The sequence below is a fragment of the Chaetura pelagica genome, unplaced genomic scaffold (assembly GCF_000747805.2).
Source record: "Chaetura pelagica isolate M959 unplaced genomic scaffold, ChaPel_1.0 scaffold222, whole genome shotgun sequence".
Classification (NCBI taxonomy): Eukaryota; Metazoa; Chordata; class Aves; order Apodiformes; family Apodidae; genus Chaetura; species Chaetura pelagica.
Genome location: NW_009952711.1, coordinates 5,446,522 through 5,468,339, shown reverse-complemented (window position 1 = coordinate 5,468,339; position 21,818 = coordinate 5,446,522). Strand labels below are relative to the sequence as shown.

At 42.1% G+C, this 21,818-nt stretch overlaps 2 protein-coding genes across 2 annotated transcripts in view; one reads left to right on the top strand and one right to left on the bottom strand.

Annotated features, from left to right (window-relative positions):
- Positions 1–19,892, bottom strand: part of RFX7 (regulatory factor X, 7) — a 45,949-nt gene extending 26,057 nt beyond the window's left edge. The window contains exons 1-3 of the mRNA XM_009994539.1: positions 19,613–19,892; positions 19,397–19,488; positions 652–729 (exon numbers count right to left, since the gene is read on the bottom strand). Coding sequence (XP_009992841.1) covers positions 652–729; positions 19,397–19,488; positions 19,613–19,892 — 450 coding nt within the window. The remainder of the gene's footprint in view (positions 1–651; positions 730–19,396; positions 19,489–19,612) is intronic.
- Positions 19,893–20,835: 943 nt separating this feature from the next.
- TEX9 (testis expressed 9) overlaps positions 20,836–21,818 on the top strand; it is a 53,074-nt gene continuing 52,091 nt past the window's right edge. The window contains exon 1 of the mRNA XM_009994538.1: positions 20,836–20,852. Within this exon, the coding sequence (XP_009992840.1) occupies positions 20,836–20,852 (17 nt within the window). The remainder of the gene's footprint in view (positions 20,853–21,818) is intronic.

The following is a 21,818-nucleotide window of genomic DNA, read 5'->3' as shown; positions in this document are numbered from 1 at the left end:
GTGAGCTGTGTACTGTTGCACGATTCTGGGAAGGTATGTGAGATGATGCACAGCTTTTTACTAAAAGCTTAAGATTAAAAAAACCCAAATAAACAAAGTATCTGGTAATTATGACACCTGCAAGGTTTTCACAGACAAGGACATTAGTCTGTCAGGTTTTGTACAAACATGCAGTTCAATCTAGTTCCTTCCTTCACATGTATTACTAGCCGTTAATTAACTGTTTCAAGGAAACAACAACAAAAGCAACATGCATTGTCAGTCAAGGCCTAAAGCAGCAAAGGAATGTGAAGGCACAATTAGCTTCTTGCATACTCTGATCTGTGCAGTACATAACCTTGCATTTAATAAAATAATGCTTACAAAAGCAGTAAGTCACCTTCCTGTGCTGTATCTATACTGACAGTTCTACAACTGGCAATCACAGCCACTTGCTGGTAGCAATGAGAGGTCAATACTCCCACAGAAAACAAACACCAAACCCATATAATGTATTTTTTTGGCAACAGGAACTAATCTTGATCACATTTAGCAGCAGTACCTCAGAGCACTGATAAGGAAAGGCTTCATAATAGCTGCCAGTCTCCAGAGCCATCTATTTTGCTCTTGCAGTTTATTAAATATTAAAAAGCATTCTGGAGTTGTACTTACCAAAATGCAGTCCACTTTAGATTGTACAGTTTTGCTAGACGTGAGGGAAGAAAGAGAGAATAGAAATCTTGAATTAATCTAAACAGCAATGACAAAAATATTACATATTAGAATTTCTATCATTGTACTGCAGGCTTAATCTCCTGCTGTGAAATATTTTCTAGTCTACGGAAGAATAGTCATCCAGCTATTTTTTTGTCACTCCAAACTTCACTATTTCTTTTAATTCTTGTTGGTTTGCTTTTTTATATAAGAACTGTATTTTTAACAAAATATCATTGCAACAGGGAGCTGTTTTTCCAAGTAGTTAAGCAGCCAGGATGGATTTTACTACTTTTATTGTAAGCTCTTCCACAATTCAGCTGCATTTTACTTGTTCAGCTGTAAACACAATTAACACCTCCCTCTCCCCACACTTCAGTAAATCCCACCACTTCCAGGCATTTCTTTCTAGATTTCCAACGAGCTTCTACAAAGCAGACAAATGATATCCCACTGGCAACTTAGGAGTTTTCCACATTGGTCTCACTACCTGCTAGCTGGCTTATTAAGAATACACTGGGTGGGGACTGAATTAAAGTCTGCCATAAATGATACCACTGCATGTGCCAGAGTGCAAATGACATGGAACTTGGTATACTTCATATAAACACACCCACAAGCAGCTTTTGTGTTTCTTAAGGGTTCTGTAGTTCACGTGCTTGGTCTGACTACATTAGTGGAAGGCATTTTGTCATTACTCTGAAGAGCAGCAGGAGCTTTAATATGCAAAAAACAAGAGTCTTTACTGCTGGACACCTACTGAACAAGCACTAAACAACCATCTTCAGAGTTCAGGGAGCGATTATTTTCCTACTAGAACAAACCATAATTCAGTCTCTTGTTAACATAACAAAACACCTCATTTCTCGTTTTTTACTTTTACAGGTGCTACCACATTAAAAGAAAGGCCAAGTAAGGTATCCAATGGATAAAAGAATAAGTAAGAAACAAGCAAAACAAAAGGCCAAAGTTTCTGGTGGTGACAGGAACAAAAGCTATCGAACCAGCACCTACTGTTGTATCAGACACTCAAAACAGCAGAAGCTTGGTTGCCCTGCTTGCTACAACACCTCATTTTGAAACCAAACAGACAAAAAATCTGTTCTGCAGGAGCTGCTAATACTGACACCCCCTTCCATGGCTTCACATGGTAGTTTAATGCAGTAAAGGGGCATGAAAGATAAAGGGATGCAGGGTAAAGGCAGATCAAACTTAGTCCAAATCCAACCTCTACTCTACAAACTTGCAGGCAACATTTTGCACTAGGCTCTCCAGAACGTGCTTCAGCCAGCACCACTTCCCATTCTGCTAGGTTCTCCAAAGTGTGCACAAGCATGCCCCTTTGCTTTAATATTTTCTTCTTGCAAAAAGAAAGAGGCAAGTTGCCAGGAGGCAGCTGGACCCGAGATCCCATGAGCTGTCTTTGATCTCCAAATATCAGTCTGAGCCAGTAAGTGAAAACTCTCAAATTAGTTCAGGCTTTTCCAGTCATGACCTCTGCTCCTACAGCACTGAACAACAGTGTTGAGGAGCTGCCGAAGAGCAGTAATGAAGCCAGCAAATACAGTTTCTCTGTGTTTCCTTCTCGTCAACTGATGGCACAAAAAGCATAGTCAAGGTCATGTCCTCCAATCTGCAAGCAGATGTGACATTTTAAAAGGCAAAGGTCCTATGGCTTCAGCACGGGTAAGTATGGTGTCTATTTTAACAGCAATCTCTTTCATCTCCTGCTCCATAGTATACATGGAGGACATCAAACTTTGTTGGTAGTAAACTGAGGCTTCTTTCATCCAAATCAGAGCACAGGATAACATGGCCTGATTCCATAAAGCCTGTGTCAAATGACATAAGTGCTTCTTCTTTACCTTCTAGTAGAGTTGATTCATGTCAAAGTCAAGTAACAGTAACCCTAAGAAGCAGCCCTTTGACTGGGAAGGTGCTGAACAGCAACCTTCTTGTGGTCCAGAGCACCGCACAGAAAAGCTCCACTTGGTGACACTGTGACACTGCAGGGCACATCTCCATCGAATCAGGAGATAAAATCAAGTGGCAAAGGTGGAAAAGCAACAGCCATCCCAGTTACAATGTATTTGCCACTTTTTGTTTTTCCACCCCACTTCATTCTCTAACAAGACAGGTATGTTTTAAAAGTTGAAATTTCATTTATAAATATACAAGTCTGCTTTTGTTTCTGTCAAATTAATCCCTTACCTAATTGCTACTACAATTACAGTAACTGCAGCCAGCAACCCCCAGAGCAAGGCTGAATCAGGCCCTACACGGAGCCTTTCCTAACACTTGGAGGCTGCAACTCACAAGCTTTGCTACGCATCTAGGAGCAGCTGCACGAGTGATAGATGTTCTTGCTAATGAAAATAACTATCTGAATCTTGGAGCTACCTGAGCCCATTGCAAAACTCAGAAACCACACCATAAGCCCACAACCTGCATTGCTCCTTCTGGAGAGCTGCTGCTGGGGGCTTGCTGTGACCCACCCCCACCTGGAAGCAGAGCTGATGCTACTCTCTCTTGTGTAGCTCTTCATGCTGACAGTCTCTCTGAAGTTAAACTAGTTCACTTACTTGATCTAAAACTTAATTCAGGCTACTTCAAGCAGTTTCATCCCAGACAAGAAAGTGCCTGTTCTGATTCTGGGGGTCGCTGTCTCTTACAAATTATAACAAAGGTGGCTGCTTTTACAGCTGTCTCGGATTTATCAGCTTGCACCAGATACCAACAACAAGAACCTAGGAGCATAAAACTATAGATCAAAACTTTGCCAAAAAATAATTTAAAAAATAAATTACACTATCACAACCAAGGATGAAACTTTTGCTCAGTGGATACCACCACGCAGAGGGTTTGGAAGTTAAAGCACACTGAGCAGCTCGAGAGGTATATAGCCTTGTTCTACTTTCTACAGCAATGCTCCTCAAAAGTGTCAACTCTGTCCCAACACCACCAGTCTGGATTAACCTACTCACCGTTGAATAATTACCACTAGCCATTCAGAAACAAGAGCCCAACTTTCAGGGAACACATGTTGGATGCTTTAGATCTGCAGCAGAAAGCCTTACTGGAAAGCCTCCAGCCCATCTGATCAGCCTCAGCTTTTGACTTAACCTTTAGGACCAAGACCTCTGAGAGATTCTTGAAGGTAACTTTCAAAGGCTGCAGTAATTTAAGATCCTAAATGCTGAAGCCATGCTGACGAACTCCCAAAAGTATCTTGGGGAGGACAGGGAGGGGGAAAAAAACAGGCTAAAGCATTTCCTCAACCTGCTCTTCTATCTTATGCCAAAGTATGCATGTCTGCTTTCCCTGACCTTTTTATGTATTTCTACTCAAACCAGCCCCATTTTAACTGTCCCAACCTGGCACAGCCAGAATGAGGAGTGTGTTCTTTCCCCAGGTGTGCAGCTGGGTTTACTTTGCACTGAGGGAGAGAGCAAGGAGAAAAAGCTGGGAGAAGAAGGCAGGGAGGTGTAATTTTTTTCCATAGTGACATAAAGCTGGATGCTTCCAGTGTTTCTCTAACTAAGCAATACTTTACTTTCAGGACTAGGTAGCTGAACTATGCTGAGCAATATGAGACTACTGAATTACAAGAGGAGGCAGAATTCAGTTGCTCTGAGCACACTTTCTGCTGCAAATAGTAGAAGCCATATAACCACAAGGGATATGAGAAGCCTTATGCCTGTGAGACCAGAAAGAGGAAGGTGGTTGGGAGTGGTAAAATAAAGTCCTCAAAATTTTAGCCACTGCCTGGTTAACTCTAAGCCTTCACAGCCAACAAAACTAACCCTTACCAGCTTTCCAACTGATTAGTCACTCCCTAGGAAAGCCAGCGGTGTAACAAACACTGGGGGTACTACACCTGCACAGCAAGCACACTGAGCCAACACACACCTGCTGCAGCACAACTCCTGTCCTGGGACACAGGGTGCAGAGGAGGATGCTTGTGAGGGGGCTCCTGATTGTGTCCCAAGCAGGACTCGGACAACAGGCCTCCAGGACACTAAGGGTTTGCTCAGGCAGGGGACCAACCTCCCAGCTCCAAAAGTCACTTGGGACACAGCTCTCATCATCCAGGCACTACCAGGGACTCAATCCTCAAACGCAGGAAGATGTCAACAACAGCAACAAGTCCAGCTCAACAAAAATCAGGGGACAAGCAGAGCCACAATTTATTGTGCAAAATATCATAATGATTTGACTAGGAGGTCAAACTCTGGAAGTCAGAGTGATTTTTTTTTTCATTACAACTTTCACACCATCAGTGAAGTTGCCACAGATACTCTGTATCCTCTTCAGCCATAGACTGCAAATATTTGCATTAACTGGAACACTCTCCAGAACACAGCATCTGTAGCTGCATTTTACATGGTTGGTACATTCTGGACAGGCTATGGAAAACATTTTTTCTGCCAAACTCTAATGCAATTTATGAAAAGGAACCATTTTCCACTACTGCTAATAACTGTGCCATACATCATGAAGACAGGATACAACTCCTGACCCAACAGTGCAGTTTCCCTGCTGCAGGGCTCCGGCTTATGTTACATTATTACCTGATACAAGGGACACCTTAAGAAAAGTTGCAACTAGAAAGCAAACCAGTATGCAATTACTTATAACATCATCAGTGTTAACTAGTTACCATCTCAGATAGTAAACCAGACAATTCTCTCTCACACAATCAACAGGGAGAGGAGGTTTATGAAGTTCCAAAATAAGCCAAAACCAAACCAAAACAACAAAACCAAAACAAAGTTTTTTCTCTTGGGAGGTGAGCACAAGACCAGCAAAAACTCAGCACAGCTCTGGTGAAGGAACAGCAGTAGGAGATGTTCCAGGCCACAGGAAAACCACCCAACTGCTCACTTGTATGACCCTAATGATGTGTGGAGACAACTGCTGCCCCTATATTTTTATTCAAGCTTTCCATATGAGAGGGATACCCCAGAGAGCAGCTAGAGCTAGGCTGCCATGGAAGAATTACTTTGGCCACACAGCCTTTTAGAAATTATTCAGTTCTGAGAATCGTCCATTTCCCACTGCATCAGTCATTACCCCATACAACATATGAGGGTTGTTTGTCAAACTACTGATCAACAGGGTAGGGCAGCACTTGCCAGGCCCATGTCTCTCAGGCACAGGAGATACTTGGGTGCTGGCAGCACTCAGGAGCTATTTTTTCCTGTGTAGTGTACTCCTGCCTCTTTGCCGCTTGCAGAAAACTCCGCTCGCTCCCAAGGAAAGCAAGTTGGACTCCACTACTAAATACCAACAGTGACAGTTCTGGCAAAGTCATCTTTCTGAAAACCACATTAGAGAGGGTCATTATTAAACTGAGCACACATCCTTTTGGGAAGATTTGATATCTCTTCTACAACTCTGCCAACATCAGGCAACAACTAAAAAAAAACCAAACAACCAATTTACTCTGCACACTGTGAGGAACCAGTCAATAAAAGGATTACCAGCCCTATTACAGTAAGTGGTACTACCAGAAAGGTACTATTATCACATCCTTACCACAACAAGTGCTGTGTCCCAGCGGTGCCTGCAGGACTCAGCCCTTAATCTTACTGAATTAATGCTTCTCTTTCTTACACTAACAGTTCTAAATATATCTTTATATAACCTTCCATTCAGAAGCACAAAGAAACGTTAAACTGGAGCCAAGGATCATCTAAAGAGAAAATTACGAGCCAGCCGCCTATGCACGCTGCTACTCAATTAACATCTTAACATATGCCATGTTACATTGTCTGGCTTGGCTCACGTTGATAAAGAAGTAAAATGGCTGTAAAGGCATTTCAATTAAATATTTAGAAAGCAGAGCTGCAAAAGGTTGAAACATGTTTGCATTAGTGAAATGTCGACTATATTATACTGCTCAGCTAATTGAGTAAGAGCCTTTGGTAGCACAGGTTACTGAGAAAGGAAAGCACACCCAAGCCGGGCATGTCCGCCAGCCAGCCCTGGCATCCCGGAGCGCAGGGCTCCCCTCCCATCCGCACTTCCCACCCTCTGGCGCGCAGGAGCCAAACATCAGGTGGCTTCTGATGCCACCTAGGGGCTCTGTCCCTGCCTGCACCGCCCTCTCCCCTGGGGAAAACTCGGTGCCAAGGCGACAAGACCTTCACCTGAACCCAGAGCAAACACAAGCCAACAGAAGCAAAACATTTAACACAAGACAAATGAAATCTTCCGATATGCAAATGTGTGACACAGTCTTGCTCAAGAGAAACGCTACAGGGACCATAACTGCATCTTGGAAGCACATGAAGCACTGTTATTTCCCTGAAACATAAAAATAGCCACAGAGTTGTACCCACTGGCAATGTGGAAAAGTGTCCAACTCTCAGGCCCCAAAAAGTAAACAAAGCAAATATTCACCAATTGGTAAATGCTGGCTCTTACAGCTTGAAGGCAGCCTCCTCAATCCCAGTCAAACCACCCTTCTCAGCAAAATAAGAGAGCAACAAGCACAGCAAGCCAATAAAGCAGTGCAACAAGGGTGAGCTGCAACCGTTTCATCTTCCCTGTAACCTGATCTACCTTCTTGCACTCGCCAAAGGGAAGAAGCCAGCCCGGTTTCCCACCAGACACAGGAAGGAGCAATGCTGCACCATAGGGCTGAGGAAAGCAGAAGTTCAGCATGCCACCACGTTTTAAGTTAGCGCAGGTTAAAATTGGTCAAAGGCATGACTCCAACACTTGCTACTGAAATAAATGCAACTAAAATATTTCATATAGGATAAAAATTAAACCCCCTCCCCATTTCTGACACCATGATGATTTTATGAGTATTAAATCATGCCAACTATACAAACAGCTGAATAAAGAAGGACAATAAGGCTGCTAATGAAACTACAAAGTCTCAAACGTAGCCCACTGTAATAAACTGCCAAGAAATAATTAGCTGGCAGACATCAGAATACCTATGTCTGAAATTTAGGTCTATAAACATCGCTTTTAGCTCTCTGAAGAAATCTAGCTGTATTCAACACTAAAGGCTTGTTCCACAATTCTTAAAATAACTAGGAAGAACTTTACAACAACCACACAGTGCCAGGTGCTCTATTCTAGCAACAAGACAGTCATTTAAGTTCCTGAGGCTTTTTTACATTTATTTAAATACAGTATTTTGCCACAAGTTACTTCAATGAACGCTTACAAGAGACAAAGAAAATGCTTTTACACAGCTCTTACCCTGGTTCTTTCAAGCATTGCTCTGCATTAAAATCAATGCATATTGTTATATTCAGGCAGGATCCTCTATCCCAAGGATGTGATGCCCTCTATACATTATGTGGGAAGATAATATGACTTCAAAGGACCTGCATCCTATATTTATTAATAACAATCTACATGAGGCACTGCAGGGCATTGTTCTAAGATCAGTCTGCAAGGATCAATTGCCTAGAAAGGCTAAATACAAGAAGCACAGAGTAATCTCAATAAAGTGATGTGAAAAAAGACTGCTTGAATAAGAACTTAATCTAAAGTAACATTCCACTCAAAGCAGAAAGAATGGATAGTCACCAGATAGGCAGTTTTGTGGCTAAACGGCAAAACATCCATCACAACGGCTCATGTATTTCACAATGAAAGCTTCTGTTTTTAAAACTAACTATGAAAAAACAAATCAATTTTTGGTTGCTCCTAAATACAGATAGCTAAAAGATCTGCTGTTGTATTTTCAGCTATGGTCAGCAGAAGCCTTATCACCACAATTACTTAAGGCTAGTATTTCAAAGGGGTCTGAACTGAAGGTGCTATAAAGCATGATGACATTTTTCTTAAGCCTTTCTCCCAAATGGTTCTAAGAACAGATGCCTAGTGAAAGTAAAGGGGTAACAATCCTCAGCAATACTTATTAAATATAAAAACAAAAACAAAATCAAACAAAAAAAACCACAAAAAGGAAAAAATAAGAAGGGGGGGAAAAGCACATCTACAAAACATTAATGCACAAAATCATTTACTTGCTTGCCTGCAGAGCCAAGAAGAGAAGGAGGAGGAAGGTAGCACCTTGCTGTGCATTGCAGCCTGCCACAGGGCACTCAGACCTGGCCCTCCGCTACCCTTCCCTTCAGGAATGGTGGCTACAGATGGATGACAGCAAAGTGCAACAATACTCAGACTCAGAAGAAAAGAGGAATGGTTCTACACTCTGCTTATGTTTAATGCACACCCATAAATGCACAAATCTGTACAGGGCTGTTTATTGTACATGGCTATACAAAGCTCAGCTGAATCCAATATAAAAGCTCCCAGTATCAGCAGCTCTACAGCAATGCTTTCCTACCACAGGCATTTTCCAATGCTGGCAGAGATACCCGGATGGCAGATTTAAACCTGCTGATAAAATATCCGGTTTGTCTTCTTTATTTCTCATTATTTCCTCTGACATCTCCATGACCCACAGGTGTCCTAGTTACTTTCTGTTAACAAACAGGTTTGCTACTGGTTGTACCTCTTCACTACCCTACTCACTTGGTACCCAGGGAGGTACCATCCTGTTAGCAGTGCCATAACCCAGTCCTACCCAAGCCACTTTAGTGGCTGTGCCCTGAGCACCAGCCTGCAGAACAGACCATCCAGCATTGCCAAGCCCAGCACTGAGCCCCACACACTGCCTAGGTCCCACCAAGACAAGCCAGTACTTGGACACCCCACACAGCCATCCCCTTTTCCAATACATGCAGGGTCAACAGCTGCAGGTGTTCCACTGTCAGCCTCGAAAGGAGCCCCAGCCTTCACACCACACTCTGTGTTCAATGCTCCCTGGGACCTGACCCACACTAGGAAGCAGAGAAGCATTTTGAGGGATGCAATAGGGCTGGGTGGCCTTTCAAAGATGCTGCACGAGGGAGGTTCAGCTTAACCCACAGGGTTTCACTGACCCACACTTTGTCCCTCCTCCCTGCCACCAACATACATCTCTCCCCTCCACATTGAACAGTTCACCCATAGGCATCAGCCAGTCTTTCTGCAAACAAATCCAGCCTTTATCTAGCCCAATGCTGCTTGCAATATCCTATTACCTCCACTTCTGCACCAATCTCTAGACGTCTGCATTCCTCCTCCTCACTCCCTTTCCTCTTATAGCTGTCCACCACACAGCTCCTATGCACCCTTTTTTCCACTTGAGGAACCTGTATCCAAGTGCTGACCTTGGTAACTCCCAGGGAATGCAATCCTTGCAACCTCTTAGGTTTCCTCGTGCTGAGTAATGCCCTGAGTATCTAAAAGCACCCTCCAAGTGTCTGCCTACTAAAAGGATCACCCGTTTCATGTTAGATGGGCATGGCTTCTCTGCCACAGCTTCTCTCCCTGACCTGTGCCACACTGCCCACTGGCACATCCCATAACCCTGCTTCAGTCCTTGATTTTTTTGGAGATAAAAATTTAAAAGCTGAATGCAGGATGCACTGCTGCCTTGTGGTGACAACCATACAACCTCCCATCTCAAAAAATTCCTCTTCCTTGTTCAGCTGCAACAGGTTCTTTCAAGTGTCCATCCTTCAGCCTTGCACCTGCACCTTGGGACATTTCTCACTCACCTCTGCATCCCAGCTTCAACACACTCCAGGCACAGAAATTGTCTGGTCACTGCAAATAAAAAGCAGCAAGTAACCAGAAGTCTTTTGCCTACCTCAAAGGTCAGTTCATTGAGTACTAAAGTAGTGTAACCCATCTGTTTCCATGCTCTGCTTCTGGGGGTAAAAAAAAAAATAAAAATCCTAATGGCATATTTTAAAATGGTTTTAATTGCTAAAATAGGATCTTCAGAAAAGTTACAAACATGTGCTACTCTAATTCTCAAGGATTTAGTTTGGAAAGTTCTAGTTCCCCTGGCCTGCAATCCAGATGAACTTTAGTTTACTTGCAGACTCAAGAGCTTGTCTAAACCTGTAAGCTGCACTTCCTTAAAATTAAAACTGCACAAAAGTTAATTAAGTTAAACCTGTGGAAGTTCATACCTATTTCAGTTTGTACCTACAAAACTGAGTTTGAACACAACTGTGTGCACTCCTAGGTGGTAGTTTAACTGTGTCAAATGAGCACCTTGCATGAGCCTGCACTGCAGGACCAGTTTCTCTAACCCAAGATGATGCTTAGCAGCTCTCGGGCTGAGGTATCCCTCAGCTCTGCACAGCTTCACAGCAGCCAGGACAGAAGCTCTTCTGCCAGCACTGCAGAAACTACAAGCATAGGGCAGAGAAACATCAGTCACTCCGTCACCTTCACTCCACCCACTGCCTCCTCCTTCACTGCTAGGCTGCCTCTGCAGCTGTGATGAATTAACAAGGGAATCTATCAGAGTATTTCTTTCCTCTAAAACCTAATTTATGAATGGAAATTCTGAAGAGCAGGCATCTGACCAGTAGTTAATACCCCACAACTTTAGGATGCAGTACCACCTCAGAGGACGATACATGCAGGCAGCTTGTCGAACGCAAACTCGGCTACGCCTGGCTCTGCCACCTCATCCTACTTCTGTAGGCAACTGGGGAGGATGGCACCCAAAAAAATGAGGACTTCGCCTTTCTCAAAGTAAGTAAATAACATACCTGCTTTGCAGGCACAGCATTGTCCGTAAGCATTTTGGTATCTATTTTACAAGTTTTCATATTGTCATTGTTTTCTTTTAAAAACATACTGGAGGGCATGTGACCTGTCCTGGTACAGCCAGGCAGGTCACTGAATTTAGCACCCCATCAAAACAATTTAAGGAACACCTGCATGGATTAATTATTCAGAATATGTCCATTTGAAACATCCCAGGGAACTGCAGAGTTAAACCACAACTTTCTTAGTAGAACAGACAGAAACAGAAATGGCTGTTCTTGATTAAATCTAGAACAGATTTCAGAAAAGCTCCATTAAACTTCTGACTTTTCAAAATCACAGCACCAGAGAACTGCATTTAAGACCAATGTAGACAGGAAGCTCCAACAGTACCATTCACCCAGGTAACCATGATGGTGAAATTCACCTGTAGGCTGCAGCAGGTAACTGGCTAACATCTTTCAGCATCTAACAATTTACTGAGCTATGCCTGTATAAAAGTCTCACACTAATGTTACTCATAATGACTTGTCTTATGAGTCCTTCCAGAAGGAGACACTATCTAAGAGCACCACAGAATTGACTGGTCTGGATTTTCATTCCTGTGAACTACATCATGCGTAAATGTGCCAGTGGGAGAGCAGATGTCTGCACTAAGGGAATGAAAATGTCTTTTCCTGATTATTAACACAGTTTGATTTCCATTTTCAAGGTGAACTATATGCTGCTTTGCCACTCCCTTACTGAGCAGCGGAACCAATCAAGCCAAAGCTGCAGCTCACCTTTCTGACTGACAATTTAGGAAGGACCATCTTGAGGAGAAAACTACAATGTACTCAACTACCTCCTGATCTTACATTGGGCCTAATTTGCCACAAAGCTATTCGTATTTCAAGTATTCAGAAAACTTCTTCATTATCACTGAAGTGACAAAAATTGTTGTGAAGTGACAAATAACAATTATTAGGTCCTGCACTGCAAACATATATTTTCACAATGAACAGCTGGAGCTACTGATCAACAACATCCCAGTAGATCCATGTGTGTCTAAGTGCTCACAGAGAGAGGGTTTCCACACACTGAAACACTGTAGACACAATCTGAATTCTGGTTTTCAATTAAGATACAAGTTTCACTGACTTGAATTCACAAACCATGATGGTAAATGAACCTCATGTTCTTAATTCATCCAACAGAATGAAGTAAGCTTCTAGTGAGACATGGATGCAGTCCATGGGGATATGTACAACAAAAGTTAAATGGAGACTGCTTAAACTTACGGGGACAAAACAAAAAAATTATCTTGTTTTAATTTTTATTTCCAGACTGACAAAGGGCATTATCATCTTTTTAGCTGGCACTAACCAGGAAATACTACTCATAGTGTACATTTAAGCAGATATCTACAGGGTAATCAGACACTTTGCTTCTCCTCAGAAGTAATCAAGATAGTTGTCCAGGTTGCTTCATGGATCAGGGACTGAATTATATAGGTTACCAAATCTCCAGGGTGAGCATTTCAGTATTTTTTGCATTATAAAATTATTACTTACAAGATTACTTTTTAACTGAAATGTAACTACAAACAGTATTTAGACAAACTTTCGCCTGATGCAATTAAACACACAAAGCAGCATTTCCAAACTGCTGTAAAAAGAAAAATAAAGCTATTTTTCTTATGTCTTCACACATTTGCTGATACTTGAGCTTTTTACTTGACTCAGTAAACTATCTCTGGTTGTTAAATACAACTGATAATTTCTGTTCAAAGCATCCTTTTCCATACTTTTAAAACTAGATCTGTGAATCCCAGTTCACTTACTTGTTGAATGGAAGAGGCAAATACACCTTCCTCTCAGCTGCCAATTTATTTCACAACTTTTTATGAGTTAATCATTCAACTATACCACTGGAATCAAGCATAATGAAGGTAATTCTGCAGAGCAGGCTCCTGGAGCCAAAAGCTGGCTTAGCTCTTCAGCACACTGTGGTTCCAGGTGTGCAGCTTATGATTACTGCCAGTAATTTCATTGTCTTTTAAATATCAGCTAATTTATTTAGTTTACATGACCACTGACTGCAACTGTAGGTTCTAACACAGCTCATCATTTATAACCCTAGCAGGCTTAATTAAAAAAAATAAATAAAATCAAGCCATAAAGAAATAGGCACAATTTTTATGCACCCTTAATGAAAGACACCATACTTCATCAGAGCTTGGATAAAGGGTTCCTGTGGCATGTCTCTGACTCTTGCAAGATTAATTCAAAACTGTTTTTGGTCTTTACCTCAGCCAGTCCCACTGCAGTAGCAAGAGCTGCAGCTTTCACACAAGGGCCGAGGGCTGGCCAGTCAGCCTCACCTGCAGCTACTGACTTACATATAATCAGCACAAGGATCACATAGGGATCATTTACCTTTCATTGAGGAACACTGTGAGAAGCACAAAGCATCTGAATCAGAACAGTGTGGGAGACAAACTGCTGTCCAGTGAAATCCAACTTTTTCACTGGCAGGAGTCCCAACAACCTTATCATGGCACTTAGGAGTCTTTGAATAAAAAATATGGATTGCCTCCACGCCTGTGAGACCATCCATCAAAAAGGACTGCCATAAATCATGGACCTTGACATTTAACCACAAATTTCCTCTCAGGGGAAGACACAAATATGCCTCATTTAACAAACAAGTTCTTCCCAGGAACAAGATTTTCTTCCCAAACTTGAAGTACCTGACAATTGGTAAGTGAGACCATCGCCAGCCAGCTCCAAAGAAAAGCTAAGCAGGACCCATTGATCTGGAGGAGCACAGGTATGTCCCGAGAGACCCACTTCTATAGACACATTTTGTACCTCCACAACTGCCACACACAGCACCATGTGGTGTGGTTACAGTTAGAAAAAAGAAACAGCTCAGGTAGCAATAGATAAAGACTAGACCACTCACTAGGTGCAGTGCCAAGCAGGTCCAAAAGCAAAAGCCTGGGTCTGCCACCCATGGGAGCTCCTCCACCAGGACTCCCAGGGTGCAGGTCCCGCCCACACAGACCATCCCCATCCCTGGTCCTGCCTGCATCAACACCTGCCCCCCTCACTCTTCGACTGGCACAATGTCACTGCAGCAACCACAAGCAATTAGAAACAAGCAACAGAGAAAACATGTAGGAAGTTTTCAATGCTTTTTCCGCCATCTTAATGATTAAACATTCAACAGCCAGAAAACACATCACAGCTTACTGAAAGCCTGTTGATGGCACAGCAGCTGATAATGAGCATCCTACTTGACGACAGATAATCCTTTTTCCATTAAATCAAGAAAGCATTAAAATTGAGATACTGGCTAACTCCATTTAGAACAAAACAAAGCAAAACCTCAAAATTCCCAGAAATCTGAAGGAAAACACCCCAGCACTTCCAGAACTCTTAGATGTATTTAGGAGATTCTTCTCATGGGCTTGGAAGTACCAATATGTGCTGGCCTTTTGTTTGGGCTCTTTTTGATGTCAGGGCATTGCATTTTCATCTGTTCTGTTTATTTTTTCTATCACCTGTCAATAACCTTTCAAACATACAGTCAAGCATTCTACCTGGACTGCTCTAGAGGCAAGCTAGAAAGTTACCTTCATCTCCTCATCTGAGTAGTTTAAAAATAACAAGTTCCTTATCTATATTTGAGGCTTTGTAATACTAGATATTAGAAAGGCTTGAACCAAAAATCCAAATTTGGATCCTGATCTGAATTTTGCAGCTCTGGCCCTTCTCCAAATACTTCTGTTTGGCAAGCGGCAGAGTGGAGTAACAAGAGAAGGCAACACACATAAGTTATGGGATCTGTATAAAAACATTTAGCTCAACCCCTGCTCTCAAATCTACACACACAAAGAAAAAAGACTAACGAAACCACCCCAAGCCCAAATTAATGAAAAGATTCCTCAGTGCTTCAGTGCAAATCTGATCACCCAAACCTGAGCAGTACTGTCATCTCATCCAGTTACAGAATCTTCTTCTGATTAATTTATACAGCATCCAGGAAAAAATAAATAAATTGGGGGGTCCCCCAATTGTTCTTTTCAGATACAAATTTGGGTTCCTACTCACCAATGACATACAGACACATGCAAATCAAGCAGAATTGCCCCAAATGGCAAGCAACCCAGCCATGGAGGCCTAGGATGACAATCCTGCAATTCTGTGCTTATTAAGAACTCATTAGAAATGCTGCTCTGAATCACAATGTCACACCATCTGACTTGCTTCAGCAAAAGGAACTCCTGCAGTGGAAAGTAAAAAATGTTGATGAAATAAGGAACTGCATACATTTGATGCTGTGAAGTCAACAATTTAATGCTCTCTTATGCATTTTAAATGAAGATAATTAAAACTTAACCAATTCTTTTAACAGTTGAATATTATTTTCCCCTTCATATACTTCATTAGTTCCTATTGCTTCAAGAAGCAAAGAAAACAAAACCCATGAGCAAGAGTGAAAAGTCCACTCTTCCTAAAAGGAGATTTACAAAGATCTTTCTCTTGCAAAGCTATTCTGTCCAACTTGGAGTCAGGATATTCAATAAAACCTCACTTCCATTCTCAAAAGGTTACATAAAGGTCAGCATTCATTTTATTCAGGTTTATTTTCTAACCTTACAAAAATGCCTGCAGACCAAATTGGCTTCTACACCTGCTGACCTAGAAACTCCACCACCGTGGTGGCCGTGCCTCATTTTGGGAAGTCGCTTCTCCTCCCAGGCTGATCTGGCACCAAGTGCTGTGGCCACTGAGCTGCCCACTCCTGGTGGCATGGAGGAAGGCTTTCCCAAGGGCAAGGAGGTGCACGCCAGCACAGAACCATAAATGCTTTTTTAACCCGCTTTGGTGAGAAGGAATTCTTCCAGGGAGGCTTCCCCCAAAAAGGAGGGTTTCTTCTGTACAGGAATGTGTAGTAATAGATAAAGAGTGTACCTGGACTTTGTTCAAGGGAATGGAAGATCTCCAAAACAACCCATGGAAGGGATGGAGTGGCCATCCTCCAGGAAAACAAGTCAACTTGGAAAAGTGGCAACTGCTTTAGGATTTATTTTGCCCAATTCAAGAGATCTGCAACACAGATGGTTACATCCTGGCACACAGTTTAGAATTTGTTTACAATTACAGAGAAACGGGAACATAAAGTGACCAGATAGACTGTTTTATGGAAATATCTTCCTGAGATGTCCCTCACTCGAGAAGTGAATTTTTCTTCACAATGGCTACAAGGGAGCTACCTTGACCAATTCATACAGAAACAGATGGAATCAAACAAATTCCACTTTCTGTTCCTATCCATTTGGAGCAGCAGAGTGTGAAGGAAAAGGACACGCTGCTAAACGCTTCGCCCAAGGAAGGCTGACCTGCCCTGATATCATCAAGAATTACTCTAAAATATGATCCACAGCTCAATTTTTTTTCCAATGTATTTGACTGCTTATACACCAAACTGGGAAATACAAGCCTCACCATCACCTGTAAACAATGGAACCACAGAGACAGGAAAAACTGGGTTAGTGACAAGAAACTTTTGCAGTTTTACACATCATCTATCTCTTAGCTGAGGAGCTCAAAGTACTTCTTCAAAGCAGGTAAAAACACTCCTGATGTTACAGAGATTTAGTGAAATAAGTGCAGCCTGTACAACTGTCAATGATAATTATTAGCTCGTCCTCCTAACAGTTAGCAGTCCTTCATTGAAGAAATGGAAGTTTTGTTTCCCACCTCCAACAATGACTTAAGGAGGATGAAGAAAGGAATGGTGGCTGGTGGATTCTGAGTTGGGGGCACAGAATAACCACTAAGAATCTGTCACCAGTTACAGAAAATTTTAACTTCTCCACTCAATTTTGAAAGACCATTTAACAAAACACAGAGGTTTGGGGTTTTTTTCCCTCTAATTCCCTTCCTCCCTCTTCCAAGCTACAGAAAACTGACAGTAAATGCAGATGGATTGGTCTACAGATTAATTCAACCTGACTCAAGAGATCTGTTTTTTTAAAAACATACATAAAAGGTCTTAGAGGAATTTCCACTGGATAAGAAAACTACCAGAAAGTCATTCACACCTGCATTTGCAAAGAGCCTGAAACTAGTACCCCTTAAGCTTTCCTCTTCATTGCCAGGTATTTTATTAAAAATATCAAGACTGTCAATAATTTATTTCTGCTGACCCAACCATGCAAATAAGTAGCAATTCCTATTATGAAAAATCTCAATGGCATTTTCCAAACTGCAGAACATTGGCTCTGCCAACAGCTAAATGACAATCCACACTTGCTGACAATGCCTAATGAGGAGTGATGGATGCAACTGCAGGAAAGAGCAGAAACCATGTAAGTCCTAAGAAACAACAGTGTCTTCCAAAGATCAGAAAATATTGGTGTTTCAGTCAGCTAATTTGGTTTTCTAGTACGATACCAAAAGCCCCAAACTAACAAAGGCACAATTCACCTCCTACTCCCCCCTCAACATGAGACAAACTGGGCCTTAAGTCATATAATTTTGGCACTGCCCAGCCTAGCTCATGTGGTTTTCCAATACAACTTCTAGCTAGGAGAGCGATTTGAAGAAAAAAAAATATGGATCCAAAATCCACACCCATATCCAACTGGAATGGCTGCAAAAGCAATGCGTTGTGTTTTCCACTCCACGCCGCCTGGTCCTCAGCTCAGTTTACATGAGATATTGGGAAGGAGATAAATTAATCTCTTGAGCAGAATTACTATATTCAAATCCTAACAGATGCCTTTAGGACAAAAAAAGCTGAGACGCAGGCAAGGTGAAAGAAGCTGGGGCCAACTCGTGCACAGATGCAGGCACCAGATTACTATTACAACAGTAAACAAGTACTCATTGAAGAATCATCACCAGTTACTCGCAACAGTGAACAGGAAAACAAACCCGTCCGTTCCTTCATTTGCAGCTACAGACTGGATTTTAGATTAATACAGTGAGCAGAGGGATTAAACTGCCTAGAACTGTTGGTCTTTTTCTTTCATGCCAGTGTGAGCAGACCCTCAGCTGACACCTTCCCTCCTTGGTCATCTCTGCATCTCAATCCTTGTGCCACACTGCTTTTACATACGTATATCACTGATGTCTTCAGCTACCGGATATTCCTTGGCAACTTAACAGAATATTGAGTAGACTCTGTCTTAAGCAACATGTTTGGGGACAGAAACATCATATACAAATTATACACATTTGATAATACAGCACCCTCACCAGATGAAAATAATTGACACCCCATTAGTCTATATGCTCAGACAGCTGACTAGACAGTTCTTCTGCCTCGGGCTCTAATGTCTGAACCACAAACTATTAATAAATATGAAAGCTTTAATGAATCTGAAGGGAAATAAAAACAAGCAGATTAAGGCCCAGTGTCCAGTGAAGACCAGGGCAATTTACAAACCCGCCCAACCTGACTCTAATCAGCCAGGCTAGGCTCCAAAAGACATGTTCTCCCCGTCTAGACTTCTAATCCATCAGTGGGAAAAAGACATCTAATATTATTTCTGCCCATTTCATCGACACCATAAGAATACATCCAACTGCTCAGCAACTCACATATACAACATAAACTGAAAACAGACACCACTTTACTGGATATGTTCAAGTGGGGCAGTTAGGAAAAAAATACAGTTTGACACTGATGAACTTCAATTGTTGTAACCAAACAGCAGTTAAATACCTGTACGTAATGTCATAATGCAAAAAAAACCTTCCTGATTTGTTTTTAAGTACAGTTAAGTAACTCTTATCTTCCCTTCCCTCAGTCCAAACTAAAGGTCACTTTAAATGCAAAAACCCATTTAAAAAAAACTCAAAACTGAATGGACTTGTAGCAAGCACATACACTGACTGTGTGTGCAATTTCAGCCGGAAGGACTTAACCTATTGTTTCATTTTAAGGAACTCCACATGTTCACAAGTACCTGAGCTACTTTTGTCAAACTACACTTTAATTTACTAAACAGAATAAATGAAGTATGAGTTTAGATAATGAATAACTCATTGTCCCACTTGAGGCCTGCATCACACACTATATTTATATTTGCATGTACAGTGGAAGGACAAGCACAGACTTGTTTGTGATCCTCAAGTCCAGTATTTGAGTAGCTGCTATATTTTGCTAGATTACTATCTTCATTGACAACATAATTTGAAGATTGAAACTCTTAAAAAAACAAAAACACACAAAATTAACTAAAAACAACCACCAGAAAAAGAAAAATGTAGGCAAAAGATACAGAAGAGTACTAAACCCCTTGGGAAGCAAGGCAGGAATTGAAGGCACCAACCTGCCAGCATGCACAACTGGCACAGCAGGGGAAGAGGGGAGGAGGAGGCAGGAAGGCAGAAAAGAGGAAGCTCTCTTCTGCGCGTTACACCTCGTTCTGTTAACAACCGAGCACTGCCATTTTCACCAGCAGCCCTCCACAAGCTCTCCCAGTGTTTGTCCATCACCAGCACACAGCACCCACTGGACAGAATAAGTGGATCTGAGACTGCAGCTACAGGAGTCATTCCACTATTCACTCCAAGTGCAGCGTGCACAACATCCCTGGCAATGCTCCGCATCCTTGCTGCCCAAAAACAACCACCACATCTACATGAAGATGCAAATTAACATTAAACTCCAGCCTCAACTGAAGACTGCTTGATCATAACACAGAGAGTTTCTAGCAGTGCCAGACAAAAGATTTGAAGATATCAAAGCAAATGTTTTCTTATAAAAAAATAACCTTATCTTCAAATACTGCATTTCAACAGTCTAACCCACAGGGAATGGATACTGCCTGAAAGCAGCAGGGAAGTTCCAGCCCCGTGCAGGAAGAAGGTAGCAAGGAAGGAATGCCTGTGAAGGTAGCAGGAAACAGGGCTGCAAGGTGCTGGCAAAACCTCTGCTGGTCACAGGCACTTGGCACCAGGCAAGCCATTTACACCAGGCAAAACACTGCATTCCTTCGCACCAAACGTGGGCTCGGGCTACTCATCAAGTTTACCTGAATCAAATAAGCAGCTCTCCTTTGCAAGGCTAATAGATGTGCCCTTTTTCCTTGAAAAGGAAACCCGTATTAAAATCAAAGGTTTTACTTAGTAGCCATTTTGTCTTCAACTTGGACATGATACCTAATCTGAATGCAATGTAAACATGCTCCGTGAGGCTCATTTCCAAAAAGCACGTTCATGGAAAGAGAAGAAAATATAAAAAGGCCATCACTAAATACCACAATAAATTAGGAGGGTGTGAAGATTTCATGAGGTAAACAGACAGGAAATTCTGCAGTTCATATTCCTTCTCTAGGTCACATTGCAGAGAAAACCAAAACAAAAGGTAGCAAGTGTGCATTAAGGACAATGAATTACTATTTACCGTCTAAATAAACAACCAACAATCAAACTACAAATGCAGTTTCAGTATGCCATTCAACAGAAAAATCTGAAGGTAAAATCATATTTACATTCCCTTTCTTTTATGGCTACATCAATTCATAAAATCTAACTATATTAGAATAAAGTAATGCGCAAGCTAGAGTGGTATGTTTTTATTAGGATGACTAGATGTATCTAAAAATACGTTTGGTGGGTATATATAAAGGAAAACATATATTGAGTAACCTATATTTACAGCTGCCAAGTTTCAAAATACTTTATCATCCCCCTCAGCCAAAAGCAGCTTTTAAAAACATACACGAAATATAAATGCTGCAGGTGACAGCCTCTTGCAGGTATTTATTTAAAAAACAGGGTATTTTATTTTCAGGGAAACCTAAACTTAGTTTATCACTTTCCCCCAAATGCACACAAAATAAATATTCCTAAGTAAAATTTTAATTTATTATGGAGGTTGGTTTAATTTTTTGAAGAAAAAGACACAACAAAACTGGATTCCTGTGCAGGAACTTGCAAACCACCGTCACAAGTTTCAGACAACATTGCATTTCAATTACCAGACTTGAAACTCAGAAGAACAGAGGTTTCCAGGGAGGCTGGAAAAATGCACCCTTAGTGCAACCACTCTGCATTCCCTGCTGCATCAACACCCCGCGCTGGGGGTCTCGTGTGAACGTGGAAAACAACAACAACAAAAGGCGTACACCAAGAGGGCTGTGTAAGACGTGGACCTCAGAAGAACAGAGGTTTCCAGGGAGGCTGGAAAAATGCACCCTTAGTGCAACCACTCTGCATTCCCTGCTGCATCAACACCCCGCGCTGGGGGTCTCGTGTGAACGTGGAAAACAACAACAACAAAAGGCGTACACCAAGAGGGCTGTGTAAGACGTGGACTAATTAAAATGCCTCCAGCAGGTGAGACTGCACCATCCGTCCGAGCAGAGCCGCTCGGTAATTGCCATTATCGCCCAGCACAGGCAGGCAGCCCCGCTCACCCGCCCCGGCACACGCAGCCTCATGCTGGAAAATAACAAGCACCGGGCGCGGCGGCGGCCCCGGCCCGGCCCTCCCACCGCCTCACCTGCCCCCAGACACGCGTGTTTTCCGCAC